Source organism: Engystomops pustulosus, chromosome 1 (genome assembly GCF_040894005.1).
Source record: "Engystomops pustulosus chromosome 1, aEngPut4.maternal, whole genome shotgun sequence".
NCBI lineage: Eukaryota > Metazoa > Chordata > Amphibia > Anura > Leptodactylidae > Engystomops > Engystomops pustulosus.
In genome coordinates, this window is record NC_092411.1 from 124952201 (window position 1) to 124967845 (window position 15645).

General features: G+C 37.3%; 1 protein-coding gene across 10 annotated transcripts in view; it reads right to left on the bottom strand.

Moving 5' to 3' along the window:
- MPDZ (multiple PDZ domain crumbs cell polarity complex component) overlaps positions 1-15645 on the bottom strand; it is a 91113-nt gene that overhangs the window by 22151 nt on the left and 53317 nt on the right. For 4 of the 10 annotated variants that reach the window (XM_072152707.1, XM_072152688.1, XM_072152670.1 and 1 more), the window contains 10 exons: positions 15177-15272; positions 14077-14148; positions 12474-12627; positions 10407-10603; positions 9972-10063; positions 6381-6471; positions 4106-4186; positions 3286-3378; positions 3130-3204; positions 239-419 (listed from right to left, as the gene is read on the bottom strand). In XM_072152707.1, coding sequence (XP_072008808.1) covers positions 239-419; positions 3130-3204; positions 3286-3378; positions 4106-4186; positions 6381-6471; positions 9972-10063; positions 10407-10603; positions 12474-12627; positions 14077-14148; positions 15177-15272 — 1132 coding nt within the window. The remainder of the gene's footprint in view (positions 1-238; positions 420-3129; positions 3205-3285; positions 3379-4105; positions 4187-6380; positions 6472-9971; positions 10064-10406; positions 10604-12473; positions 12628-14076; positions 14149-15176; positions 15273-15645) is intronic. The other 6 variants (XM_072152756.1, XM_072152727.1, XM_072152697.1 and 3 more) reach the window with 3 other exon arrangements.

The window sequence follows — 15645 nt, forward strand, 5'->3', positions numbered from 1 at the left end:
AGTATGCTACAAAGGTCCTAATTTATGAATGATGTAAAGGGCCTTTTGCATGCAGAGGGTTCAGTGCTCTGGTGAAGAGTTCCTGTTCCACTGATACAATGAGGGACATTTACTACGGGGTATCCACTTTTTTGTGGTGCTCATACTGCCTTTTTTTGGCTCTCACCATTTTATAAATAGAATATTAAGCAGAGAGCATACCAGAGACCAGTAAATGAAACATAACAGTGCCTCTTACTATGGACAGGTTCTGGTTCTGGGAGACTGATATGCGGTAGACCTTGCTGGCTGCTCCTCTTTTCCGCAGAACCAGAGGAAAATGTAGACAGTGTTGTAACATGGTTTTGCAGAGTATCTTTTTCATCTGAACTTATTGTCAATTTCACAGTGGCTTTAGATTTCTTCAGGAGACTAACAACCTAGGGGAAGAAAAAAATATATATATTAAAATATTAAAATGTTATGATTAAAAAAAAAATTATTGAACGTTGCACTTGTGTTGACAATAGGCGAATGCATCATCTTTATAATACATCAACAGTAACATCATGTATAAAGCGCGTGCGCGGATACTTGCAACAATCACTGAAAACATTAATATTTTAACATTGGGAAAGTAAAATAACAGCCTAAATTTATTTGCAGTGTGATGTTCCAGTTTAAAATAAATTGTTAGTCTTCCCTGTTAGTCTTCAATTCAAACTCTTTGAATCCTTTGGTAGACACTGATCAATAGTTGGAAATCTTGCTTTATCTGTCACCATTGTACTAATAAATATCAATATTTTAAGCTACCACTCATAGACTGATCTCCTGCAAGCAGGGCCCTCAATCCTATTGTTCCATATCATTGTTTGTAATGTCGTTTTTTATTTGTATATGTCCCCTATGATTTGTAAAGGGCTACGGAATATGATATAATATCAATATTCAGCTCTCTATCACCAAATAGGTAGAGCCAGCCTGTCTTCTACTGCCCAGATTGATTTGAGAGTTAAGAGCATAGTTAGCATATTTTAGGATAGTTTCATTCCCCATTATACTAATAAGGCACTAACATATCCAAGTGATTTTGAAATTGTTTTGCATTTATTTATGAGAAAATCAGATATTTGGTGAAAATTTGGAAAAATTCTCAATTTTCGAAATTCAAAATGTTCTACTTTTTCCACACTTCCATACGAGTCATAACATCAAAAAACGTAATAACTAACATTCATGAATGTCTACTTTATGCCTCCGTGGTTTTTTATACATACTATCATTTTTGTAAGATGTTATGGGGCTTTGAACGTTAGGTGCAATTTTTCACATTTTCATAAAAAAAAGCAAAATCCTGCTATTGAGGGACCTGCTCAGGTTTGAAGTCACTTTGAGAGGCCTAAATAAAAGTAAACCCCATAATTACTCCATTATAGAAATTATATTTTTTTTGGCTAAATTAATGTGTTTTTCATAAAATGTACAAATTCTCAGTGGATAAAATACCAAAACGTTCCACAAAATTTGATACCCAATCTCTCCCGTGTATAATAATACCCCATATGTGGTGGTAACCTGCTGTATGGGCACACGCCAGGACATTGAGGGGGGGGAGCTGCGCCGTTCAGAGCAGATTATGCATTGTCACATTATATTGGCTATACAATCTTTATTTTTTTGGCAATTTAGACATATAAGGGCTTATTTTTTGCGACATGAGATGCACTTTACAAATACTTCATTTTAGTGGGTCTGTAGCTTTTTGATGAGATTTTATTAACTCTTTCATGTATGGAGGAAAAGAAAATAGTCAATTTTGGGCTTCTTTTTTTTTTCTTATATTTTGGGGGTCGTACACCGTACACTAAAAATACTATAATATTTTTATTCTATAGATCACTACGATTACGGTGATACCTCATTCATATAGTTTTTCAATATTTTACAATTTTACAGGAAAAAAAGGAATGTAAAAAAAATCTCATTTGTTTTTGCATCGCCATCTTTTCGGAGATATAACTAACATTTTTTTTTTTAACAGAGCTGGTTTAAGGCTTATTTTTTACATGTTAAGTTGTCCTTTCAATTGGTACCATTTTGGTGCACATAACTTTTTTTGGAACATTTTTGTGAAGGGATTTTATGAAAATTTACATTTTTGGCGAGTTTTTCGCGTTTTGTTTTTACGACGCAGCGATACCAAATATGTGGGGTATTTTGGTGATTTTTTAACTTTATTAGATGTGTATAGGCACAGATTAGTGTTTTTAGTTCCCGTTTTATTCTTATGCGATGCATGTCGGAGAGATTTAAGAAGACATTTATACCGGCTGCTCTCGAGCTGTCAAATACAGCGAGCAGGGGTAGAATATGTAAGGTTCGTGCTGTACGACTTCAAGAATTGTAATTGGGGGGTACTATTAACTACTTTTATTAATCCATTTAAACTATTTATTGTAAATCTGTGTAAGGTATATTTATGTGTATTCTCTTTCTGTTTTATGGTTTATGTGGTTTTTTTTATGTGAGTTTTGAATATGTTATATCTCTTTTGAATTAGTGTATTGCGGATGTGACACTTTAAGTTCCCGTTTGGGATAATAAAGTATTATTATTATTATAGGAAATGTTTGTGTTTAGGGGACTTTAACTTTATTTAATTACCGTATATACTCGAGTATAAGCCGACCCGAGTATAAGCCGAGACCCCTAATTTTACCACCAAAAACTGGGAATAACTCAGTATAAGCCGAGGGTGGGAAATGCATTGGTCACAGACCCCCCCCCCCCCCCCAGCAGTACATAGCCAGCCAGCCCCCCCCGCGAGGGGGGGGGGTTCTGGGTTGGTCCGATTCAAGCTAAATGCCCCTGACACGCTGCTATAATATAATAGCGGACACCCTGAGCCGGCGCCAGAAGCTTGACGTACTATTACTGCATTTTGCGGGAGCGCACGGCCCGCCATGCAGTATTAGTACATCAAATGTCGGGAAAGGGTTAAACAGTACATTTCTCAATTTGCTTTCTTTTGGAAAATACACTGAAGGGTCCTGAAAAGTAATGGCAAATGTATTTGGGATCTTCTGTAGGGCAATTTTTTTTGCCAAACAATTCTAGCAGTGTAGAAATTATATTATTACAACCTACCTTCTCAATAGGATCGCCCACCACTGGTTCATCATCAACTGCTAAGATACGGTCACCCACTTTAATTTGCCCATCCTGTTAGAAAAAAAAAAATCAATTGTTAAAACAATTTAGAAAATGCGGGTTCGAAATATATTACCAAGAAAACTATCTCACCTTGGCTGCTGCACCATAATCTGTTAGACTTTTAATAACTACCCCATTCACAGTCTCCTCTTCACTTATGGCAATGCCAAGGCCTCCTTGGTCCTATATATAGACACAGGTGATTAAAAGGTTTTGCAGTATTACATCCTTCTTCATCCAACTACGATTTTCATATGTTTATTCTATAGATTACATCAGAATTGAGGACACAATGTTTTTCCTGTGCTGTCCACATTCATTCTTCATCAGAGACAGTACTACACATAAATAATAGAGCAGAAACCTCCTGTTCCTTTTAATTTGGAAAAACAATGGACCTCATTCTTGTGATCAGTGGTGCTCCCAGTGACAAAAATAGGGTAAACATGAAAGAACCTTAACATTCTTTAAAATAGTCAAAAATATATTTTTCTTATCTCTTTTCTCCACTTCTCAGACTAGACTTCAGGCATAGCATTTCTAGAATAAGTGCCATTTTTATGCTAGTGTTTGATAATGTACAAAAACCTTCCAAGCTAAAATGCTTCTATATTTCAGTATTCTCTCAGTCTAAAACCTTGCTTTTCTGAATAAACACGTCCTGACACTACTTCTATGCATCTCCGTGCTCAACAAGTATGCTCTCTTATGGGCATTTATGTAACAGCTTTCCAACCGTAAAGCTCTTTACATCCCACAGGAGGAATGTGCTATGTAAGTGCGAGTGTAATTATTCCCTGTCCGCAGATGTAAGCGTTGTACTGCGCTATCCTGTTGCGTTTCACATTCACAAAAGTAAAGAGGAAATAAAAATTGTGGTTATCTAAACCCAATGTATAACGGTTATTACCTTTGGCAAATTCACATGGATGACATTTTTAAAGGAGCTGAAATTCATTGGAGGCTCCAGACTTGGAACGTTATCATCATTCTGGAGGGCAAAAAAGGTATTAAAAAGTGGACCCTACAATCGTCCAATTGTATTTGTACACACACTGTATATGTATAGTCACAGTCCCCCATTAGTTAGGATTGTTAGATCCCCGCACTCCTGAAGTTCATAAAGTCACTAAGGAGAAAAGTCAATCAAACAACTACATTAAAAAAAAAAACCAAACAAACAAACAATGGGGGAGATTTATCATTAGACAGGCTTCTTTGCACCACTAGTTTTCTTAGCCTGTCTTAGAAGCTTTTTGTCAGATGTGGCATATGAAGTGTTAAAGGAAATCTACCATAAAAATCAAGTATGATAAACCAGGGACACTTACTCATAAATCTAGGCAACATCAGGGGCCTAGCTACAGCGGTAGCAGCCATAGCAGCCGCTTTGGGGCCGACAGTGTCAAGGGGCCCCGTCATCCGACCTGACACTGAAGAATGTGCACCATTATATACATATTACACTGAACATTGTTCAGTATATATATATTGTTTATGTATGTGTATCTGTGATGTGTATATGCTGTTTGTGTATATGGTGTATGGTGTGTATAAATACAGTACGTTGGCTTTCTTCCTTCTAAAATTAAAATTAAATTATGGTAATGTGCATGAAGTGCTATGGGGGTGTGGTTACCAGAGTTCCTCCGCACTCAGCTTCACAGGCTGTTACACTGTGCACGGGAACATCTCCCCCTACCTATCCCGCCATCACTTCCCGCTCCCTCTGCCTGTTGTAATATCAACAAGTGGGAGGAGGGAGTACTTGCAAAGTGTAAAAGCCTGCAACATGGAGGAGCTCAAGTAACGCCATCCAAAGCCCTTCTGGCTCATTAGCATCATTTTAAAAGATAACCACAGAAAAATGCCTGGATCTAAGGGTAAGTGCCCTTGGTTTATCATGCCTGGTTTCATTTGGCAGATTTCCTTTACTGTCTGCATTGGTTTTGATACTTTTTTGGTGGGGAAAAAAAAAAAAAAAAAAGGTGAAAATTTTTGTGCAACAAACTCTTAAGTATTCCTTATGCCAGATGGGGTTCGGATTGAATTTGCGCCTTAATTTGCAACTTTTGGAAAAGTTACACTTCATAAATGTCTCTACCACACCTGGATTCACTTGCTAAATCGGTTGTAAGAAGGCTAAAGTGAAAGTTGTGTAGGCTGGCAAAATACACAAATTTGTAACACAATCTCTGAGAAAACCAGCAATTGATAGTGGTGCAATTGCACTTCAGACAACTGATGCAAGTATAATGATATAGTTACCGTTAGTAAGTATTAGCAGTATACTGGAAATCGCCCTTAAAGAAGTTAACTATGGCAATATTGATTCTTCATAGCGGAGAGGGACAACTAGTTCACCTCAGGTGGCATCTATACTGACAACCGCCCTTTATGGTAATTTTTGGTCTCCAATTTGAGAGACACCATTTTTTTAAGTCTGATATATAATAAGCTAAAGGCCTCTAATGCAGTGATCACCTAGCTTTGAGACGAAGACCATTATTTTGCCTTAAAAATGAAAAAGGCCTGGTACAGCCTCATAATGTGTGGTAATGACAAAGCAAGGTAAAGTCAAATAGATTCCTATCTCATTCAGGTCCTTTTCACATGGCAATAAGTGGCTATATAAGAAGGATACTCAATTATTCAAATATATACAATGCCGACTGTATGGCTATCGGCAAGTAAACATTCTTTTGTTATTTAGCAGCAAATAATACAAACTACGGCACTATTCACTAAGGCACTGCTCACTGCATTATATATACTTTTTAGTTTTTTTTATTTTACAGCATAAGTCTGTGGCAGGTGTATACAACTACCGCATGTGCTTCGGGTACAAAAAAAATTTTTTTTTTTGCAGGTGACCTAGACAGTGTGTGACACAGAAGTAGAAAAAAAATCACTTCTCTATATCAAATGAAACTGCATAGTTCAGCCTGACTGTAAACAGTGGCCAATATTCCCAATATGACAGATCTGGCAATGAAGCTCTGTCCATTAATCACTGAAGCCAAGAGTGAACAGCTTAGCATGGCTCCCAACTGCACACCTCCTACACAACACATCGTGCCCGTCGCCAGCCAGATTTCCTGGGCTCCATTAAAAGTTTTGTCCACATGTCTCCCTGCTAGAGAAACAGACACTATTATGTAAATGTGTCAATGTGTGATGTCTACCTCTTGACTTGGAAAGGCGGAAGAGTTGGAAGGGCACAGCTCAGTCGCTTTCACAGGGCACACCGCCATTTGGCTTACAGCATCTTTATTCCTTTAAAAAAAAACTAAAAGTCAGAAATCAGCAATGCTATTCCTAAGCAGCTTGTAAAACGTTGACATATATGTAAATGTTACCATCATTTATATGCTCACATGGGCACCTGTCTTAAAACAGGAAAATAGTTTCCTTGCCTTCATTTCTCTGGAAAGGAACCCAGCAAACAGCAACAACAGCAGAAACCTCTCGAAATCCTGCCGCACCATTGCCAAGGCATGTGTGTGTCACAGGAATTTTTTAAACAAACACCAGTTTATCAACACGCCTCCAGGAATAGCGCTATACCAAATGGCTAAGCAGATGACAGGCATGTCACACAAAATAGCATTTCATCACACAGAAAACACATCACTAGGAGTCTCCGACTGCCAATGATTTATGGCTTAAAACATGCAGAATTCCAATATCAAGTAGGAATAGTTTCACAACGTGACAGCCTCTAATCACTACCCAGACTGAATTTTAGAAAAGTCTCTGGGACGATTTGAAATATGTTAGCCTGCGCCATGATCGGTCATAGGATGCTTATATCCATTTATCCTCTAGAGAGAGTGGGATGTAATAAATTGCCCTCTTAAGGCTGGACAACACATACACTAGCAGTTTTATAAGCCACAGCCAAAATAGAATCCATTAGCTATGATATGGTCAAGTCCTTTGCTAAAATTTTTCCTGTTCTGACTCTAACCCGGCGTTATTCGCACTTCTGTAATATGTGTTATGATATTTGAGATGTAACAAAAATGTTTCCCATCTTTCAATATGTTTGTATAATCTTATAAAATCTGAACGAAAAGAGATCTAAGTGTTGGATATCATGGACTGTAAGAGCCCTTACTACAATGTACTAAAATGAAGTACGGTATATGGTACAATCCATAACTTTACTTTTCCCAGTAGGAAAACATATCCAAATGTGTAATTTTTTAATAAAAGATAACCTTACTTTTGGGTACGAAATAGATGTGGATATAATGTTTAGATGTTGCAGAAGAAGAGTGAAGAAATCAGGCGATACCTTTTTGAGGCTGAGTATATTTGATGGTGAGCTTTCGGGAATACTAGTTCTCTTCATCAGACATGATGTTGCAGAAAACAGAAAAATCACAGAATTGTCTTATACTGGGAAGCGGGAACAAAATTTCTGAATGCAGTGAAAATGATGAGAGACATTTGCACCATGTTCTTCACGGCTTTCACTGTGCGCCCCATATGACATTTATACTTCATTCTTTGGGTCAGTACGATTATGGAGATACCAAATTTGTATAGGTTTTATAATGTTTTAATACATTTACAAAAATTAAAACCTCCTGAAAAAAAAAAAATCTCCACAGAGCTGTGTGTGGTGTCATATTTTGTGACTTTTGATGCCATCATTTTTAGCAAGGCCTTTTGATCACATTTTAGTGAATTTCTTATATTTAGCAAAATGGTAATTTTTCAGGTAGGCCGTTTGGCTGTTTGTTGGTTTGTTTGTGGTATATTACAGGTGACCATGTACCAGTACCACATTTACAGCAGGTACATAAGATCAAGGGGACATTTTCCTGCAGGTCTTCTAAGGTGGTATACCTTATTATGTGTCAACAGTTTCCCACCACAGGCCTCTCCATGTGGGGGAAACAGGGCAGAAAACTCAATCTTATGAGCTTGCACTACTCTTGTATTAAAAACAAAAGAAAAGTTCTCCCAGTGGGCGCACATTTCTCCAGAGAAGACCACACTATGATGATTTGTGAATTACTGTGGATTTCAAAACACTATGGGAAAGGAAAGAATGGAAGTATTAATGAATGCAGAGATTTAATGCTTTACAAAGTGGTACATGTCAGTTTCATGACCCGTATGTTTGACCGAGAGGCCACTAAAAGATAAGAGCCAGGGCTCTCTTGTTATGCTTCACAAGTTTTGGTCTGTTTATTACTCTCCTGTTCTAAATAAGATGTACGTGTATAAAATATTTTACCGTTTTAAAGGTTCTTTTTTAATATCACTGCCAACTGTGCATAGAGCGCTGTGATTTTTCTGTTTCATACATAACTTCATGTCTGACGTAGAGAACTAAAGTTCTCAAAAAGCTCACCATCAAATAGACTCAATTAGCCCCAAAAAGGCATCCCTGATTTCTTCACTCTTTTTCTGCTCTCTATGGCTAACATTGCACAAGTCTACATTACTTAGATATTGTAGTGCAGAGCAGGTTACACATTTGTTATAGAACCCTGGGCTTCATCTACTTTTCCATCATCACTAAGGCAGTGTAGAGGTGGTTGAAAAAAGTGGATTCTAGTGCACAGGTTCTCAATGGCTTTCTGAAAAAGGACAGGAATCACAATGTCACCAGTGTATAAGAGGATCATGTCAGCAGGGTTGAGCAACAAAGCAAATGTGACTACCAGCAGTGGACGTGTTATATGGTGGGAAGCCGCATATTAATAAATGTGTGACAACAATTCATAGAAACGGAACAGTTTCAAGATGAAACTACTGCAGGACTATTCAAATGTATAAGAAGAGTGAAGAAATCAGGCGATACCTTTTTGAGGCTAACCGAGTATATTGGATGGTGAGCTTTCGAGAATACTAGTTCTCTTCGTCAGACATGATGTTATGATTACACCCCCACCATCACCTCACCATCAAATATACTCACTTAGCTTCAAAAAGGTATCGCCTGATTTCTTCACTCTTCTTCTGCTCTCCATGGCTAACACGGTACAAATCTACACTACTATTCAAATGTATGTTATATGTGTTAACAGAGCTCAACAACTCAGTTTTTTTAATAAAGGGAAAACCCCTGTGAGACTAGGAATCAAGTTGACAATTGTTCAAATTTTGATGCATTGGGAAAAGAAGAGATGAGCCAAAAGTAAAGCAAAACATTTACAAGTCTAAAATTTTTTGGATACTTTTCTAATGTGAGCAAAAATAACTGCATGTAAAGTGTGAACAGGACCTTTGAATGACACCTAAATAATGAGAACTTATCTCATGGAAACAAAACTTCAAATCTTTTAATTAGCTTTAGATGGTTTTCAAGATACCCATCTACATAGCTGCGTCTGTCCAAATTCTTTTCACTATGCTCCTCTTTACCTTATTAAAATAAGATCAACCTGCCTTCAGCAGTAATCCATATTCTAATTTTAATTGAAAACAGGAAACTCATTAGAAAGATACTGTAGGTACTGTACTATTTTCATCACAGAATTTTATATTCTGTATTGTCAAACCAACAGTATATTATAAAGTAATCAAGCTGTAAATGTGAGGTGCCAATTCATTCCTGGCAGATGTTATATGCAATATTTGCCAAAAGGCAGCTTGTAACCTTAAAGGAAAAACTCAATAACAACGCAAGAAAAGAGAATATCACATGAACGTTAAAATAAAAACAAAAGCATTAAAAAAACATGCCTTAAGTATAATAAACATGCATTTTTGTTACATCTATGTATGTTCTATTTTATCATGTAATATTTTTGTACCTGATGAAAATTATTTTGACTTTTGACGGTGCACATTTGATAATTGATGAGGCATTCTGATGACTTCTTCCATATAATATTTGTCCGTTAATCTAGAAAAACAAAACCGAAGTACAGTAAAGCCCCACGATCCTTCACTGCATTCCTATACCAGCTGTGTACAAAACTGAATCACAATATAACTGTGGGAATTAAGCCTCTGTCCTTAAAATTATGTATTATTCATATATACCATCAATAATGGGGGTTCTATGGTATTACTACTCAAAAACACAAGTTAATAATAGATTGGTTACTATATCTTATATTTCACTAATTGAAAGCAAAGAAGTTTTCATTGGGAGGCAATTTTTATCTCCATCGCTTGCTAATTCAGAATCTTAATTTACAAATACAATGGATGTATTCACTAGCGGCTTATTGACATATACTTGCCTCTAATAACTCATCGGCAATCTGCAGCCGGCCATCTTTGCCAGCTGCTCCATTTGGATCAATCCCCACGATGAAGACGCTCATTCGTGATCGGTCTTTGTTTCCAGCGAGGCTCAAGCCCAATCCAGTCTTGCCTTTCTCCAACTCTATCATATGCAACTCTCCTGGCAGGTTTCCATACCGCTGTGATATCTTTCCTAAATGGGAGGAAGAAGCACTAATTAACAAGTCCATCATACTAAGAACAGACATGAGTAATTAGCTCTTTGCAGCAAAAATTGGGCTAAAAATGTGCAGAGGTCCCCTAGCAACAGCAACACATTATTACCACCATCTTACCATAGAGAGAGGCTCAAAACAGCTATCTTTAGATCACCCAGTTATATATGTGATTAGTGAGCCCAAACAGGATTTACCCAGTAAAGAAGCTAGAAACCCATTAAACAGTGAAACATATCTGTGTTTATGAAGGGAGATGTGATTATTTTAATATTCAGTAAGGAAATTGCTACCAATATTCCCTGACTGAGAAGTTTTTACTTACCACCAATTCTTAACCTTCAAGATAAAGTTGGATATCCTAATGAAAAAATACAGTGGTGGAGAGTAGTAACCCTTAGAATGTTTGCTCATCTGATTGAATACACAAAAAAAACTCTGCAAAACACCACCTCTCCTAGAAGGCAAACCTCTTACCCAGATAAAGACCACAATAAAATGAATATCATACAGCCAGCATTAAGTAACTGACCATACTACCTTCTACAACTGAAAAAGTCCTCTGGAGTTCTGAAATGTACCTTACATTTCCTACACACTCCTCTTCTGTGGGTCTCTCCCGCCTCCCGAATAGGTTGGCTAATGCTTTGATCTTTAAGAACTTAGGTTATTGTTAAAGGACATCTATCACCAGATCAAGGATTGTGCACCAAGCATACTTACAAACTGGTGTGAGCCCCCTCTGGCAGGATCTGCTCTTCTTTTAGCGTCTTATGCACTGTTTTTTTTTTTTTTTAAAAGGCTTTTAGAATTATGCAAATGAGCCTGAGGGGCTCCAGGATCCATAGAAGTTAATGGAATCTTGAGCCCCTTAGGCTCAATTGCATAATTTTTAAAGCCTTTTTCCTTTAAAACAACATAAGAAGCTGAAATAACAGAAGATCCTACCAGAGGGGGCACATACCAGTATGTCTGTATGGTTTACAATCCTTGATCTGGTGATAGATGTCTTTTTAATACTCTGGATAACTTATTTTTCACTCCTCCAATCACTCTGAGGGATCTTGCCTTCTACAAATATTTCTCCTTGTTGTGGAGGAGAAAGATTGGGACTGATATTAATGATCTACTCTTTCTCCAGTTAACTTTCCCTCAAGGCTCTCAGGAACACATAAATATGATAGTTCTTTGGTTTCCCTGCAATTGACTTTTCGAAATTTTCTACACGCGATGAAACTTGCCCACATGAATAACACTGGTTTACTGCTTAACCAGTTGCCTAGTCCATGTTTTTTCACAGAAATCCAATTATAGCTCTTACTGTAGTATATGTTAGTACATAAAGAAATCACAAACGGCTTGCGCATTTGGATGACTTCATAACCATTAAAAGGTTTACTGAGAGCAAGTACAGTAAGCTGGTGGATAGTTTGTGCCCTGTGGATAGTTGGTGCCCAATATTAACTATTAAACACAAGTTTGGGAACAACAAAAGGTATTTTCCCTTCCCCATCATCAACACTGTACTTTCCATCTTTTATTTTAGCATTATTCCACCTTGTTTGGCCCCATGCATACAACCACATGGGGGCTGGTGATCCAAGCACAATTTGTGGCAGTATCATGGCCCCTGTAGTGGTTTTTGCTCACTGCTCCGTGGCCAGCTACCACACAGTGTCTCACTGCACTGTGACCAAGCTGCAGATGCAAGGCTTCCTATGGAGAGTGGAAGAGTGAGGAGTTTTCATCCTCCTCCCGTAAACCTATGGATGCATGGGGGCTTACTTGGAATCATTGAGTGTGCACAACCCTGGATAAGCAAAAAACTATAAAATGCTCGTTTCTTACGCCAGCTGTAGCCAAACTCGTCCTCTTTTTCAGGATCTCCGTTAAATGTAGCGGTGCCTAGCTGAGCAGTGTCGGAACTCATGGAGGTTACTGGTACAGTAACTGGATTGGAAAAGGTTGTCCTTTCTGAGTCTGAATCTGAATTACTAGAAGCCTAAGAAAAGAAGATCAGTTATTCAACAATACTAACAAAGCTAAACAGTGAAATCCCTTTAATCTGACAAGCAAAAAAGGGTCTATCCATCCAGCACATAAGTATAATACAAATTGGAATTTTACAGCCCCTGAAATGAAAAACTGAATTAGGAAATCAAAATCAAATAATAGATATTGCAAGTATTATATACTTATTTCTGATACAAATGTCAGGTTATCTGGATAATAAGGAACTATAAAACTAGGTTAAAGGAATTTTACTGTATATTTAAAATATTTAGAAAATCACAAACACTGTATAAGGTGAATCTATCACTAGGAATATTCTGCCCTATTTGAGGGCAGTGACAGTAATAATGGTGCTGATTTATTGATCGGTTTACAACACAATTCTGTTGTAATCTGTGTGTTAAAAAAAAACTGTCCACTGCTTCACATTTATCAAGAGTTTAAGACACTTTCAACTAGTATGAGAAATAAGGGGCAAAAAATGGTCTGTGCATCAAAAATTAACCACCAGAATTTTTTCTGGCCTAAACTTAGCCATCTATCTGTGCACTTTATAAATCTGTCCCAAAGTGTCCAATGGGGTTTCACTATCTTGTTAATATGAACTAGTTTTATGAAAATCACATATTACAGCATACAAGAGCTAGGCACTATGTGAGCATGAAGTTCTAACTGTGAATTTATTTTGGGCCGTTATAAATAAAGATGATGACCAGGGCAAAAACTAAAAAAACTATTATAGAAAAATTAAAATCACAACATAATTTTGTAGCAAAATATTCTCAAGGCCTCTCCTATAAGGTCTCTACAAGTCAAGGACAAACAGGTTGCCTGTGGTCTGCCTAGCCTGCAGTCTAAGCTTCCGGTGCTCAAAATACAAGGTTTGGAAGTTTACAGGGAATATAGAACCAGAGGCAACACACATCTCACTTGGTCACATGCCATAAATTATGATAGATTTTTGTCAGGCAACAATAAAGACCCTAAGTGCCTATGAAAGAGTGACAGAAGAAGCGCAGGAGTTTCCTTTTTTGGTGCCCACTGGGTTTATACTTTTAGGCCACCCTGTGTATAGAATATCTGTTTTATTGCAATGAACCACCCTTTAGAGTTGTTAATTCACAGTATTCCCTACTTTTCTGAGAACTTTCCCACAAAATCAAGACATACACTATTGTAAAATTCAAAGAAATTCAAAGCAATCCAAAGAAACATACAGAACAACCACAAAATAATGACCATGCACTATTGAAAACAATAAAAAACAAAAGGCTCAACACATAAGTAACCATCTTATTCAAGCCATCACACATGCAAAAATGTCACAAACCAAAAATAAATATGGTACACAGCACCACATTATAAACGTACCACGAGCAAGTCAACAATAACAAGGTGGAAGTATAGCCAGTTACTTAATATCACCACTCAAACAAACCTTAAATGGCGTGGGAACAAAGGGGTTAGTTGGAGAACAACGAAAAGCAATTCTAACCGGATTCATTGTGCCCTACAGTGACAAAAAAATAGAATCTTTAATAATTAACAGTAAAACCAGAGAAGAGTATACAGGTACGAGAGAGAAAAAAGATGTACATAATAGTAAATTTACTGTTAATCCAATTTCAAAACCCTGAAAGTATTAGTATAAAGGGCACAAGTCCTGGAACAGAACTGGAGTCTTATCTGAATGTTAAAGGAAATCTACCATCTGGAACCAACATACCTAAGCAGATCCAGAAGTAGATTCCCCATATCGGTGTCATCTATATAGCGCCTCGAATGCAGCATATATATTTTAAAACTTTATTTTATTACTATAGTTATTACCTGCAGAGGCTGTGAGGTTTTAGGGCTATGGCTATTCCATGCCCGTGTAGCACTGCAGACCCACGTCCCTGCCTATCCATGCCACTTATGGAATGGAACTTGGGCGTGTATCAGGTCTCTGAAAGGGCCCCACGTATAATAAAAAATAAAACAAAACATTGGACTCACATTTGCAGTTTTGCCCGCCTATCCCTTCTTGCGATGCTGTGTGAAGCACATCACACAGGGGCGATTTGGAGCACTAAACCACTGGTCTTTAAGGACCAGAAGGTGGTTAAATGCCCTGATTCGCCCTGATAGAAAGGGAGGGGAGAATTAGAGACATGCCAGAGACATAGGCAGAGTCACACATGCATTCTTTAGCTAAAACAGTATAGTTTTATAGTTAGCATGGGAACTAGTCATTTGGTTTACTATTGAAAAAATCTGGTGTCAGGTTCCTTTTAAGAAAACAAGGAATTCAATTAATAAGCAGAAATACACATCCAAATACTATCACTGCATAATGTTGAGGTCCATTCACACATGGACACATGGCAGTTAATTTATCAAAATGGGGTTGTTTCAGCAGCATGCATATGAAATTTTGAAAGTCCCATATAAATGAATGGCAGAAGCACACAATTTTATCTAAGATATCGCTCTTTAATTTTTTTTTCTGCAGTAATCCATACAAGTAAAAAGACAAACAAGCTAAAACCATCTAACCTTGTTAGTAGTGAGCTGAGAAGAATCAGCAAATGGGTTAGTGCATCTGAAGAGAGGTTTAGTACCAAAGGTGCTCTGTAAAGGCAAGCTTTGCTTCTAAAATAAATAAAAAACAAATTTTATCTGCTGGTTTTCCAAAATCAAGCAGAAAAAGATACAGCTGAGTATTTTAAAGGGGCTCTCTCACTAGCAACACTGAGGGCATCTTAAAAGGGGTCGCTTGCTTTCTAAAAATAGTTGAAATGCCATATTTTGCTTTATTACATTGAATGCTGACTAATGGGTACTCAAATGAGCTGAAAATATATGATTTATTACAATGGTGGGCAAATACTTATATGACATCATAGTTTTGTAAAGCGCTGCAGAATTGGATGGAGCTATATAGATAAAGATTTTCATTATAATTACCATTAAAAACACAAGAAAACAAGGAAGACTATGAGTGTCGGTCTGTGCCTGCCCAAAT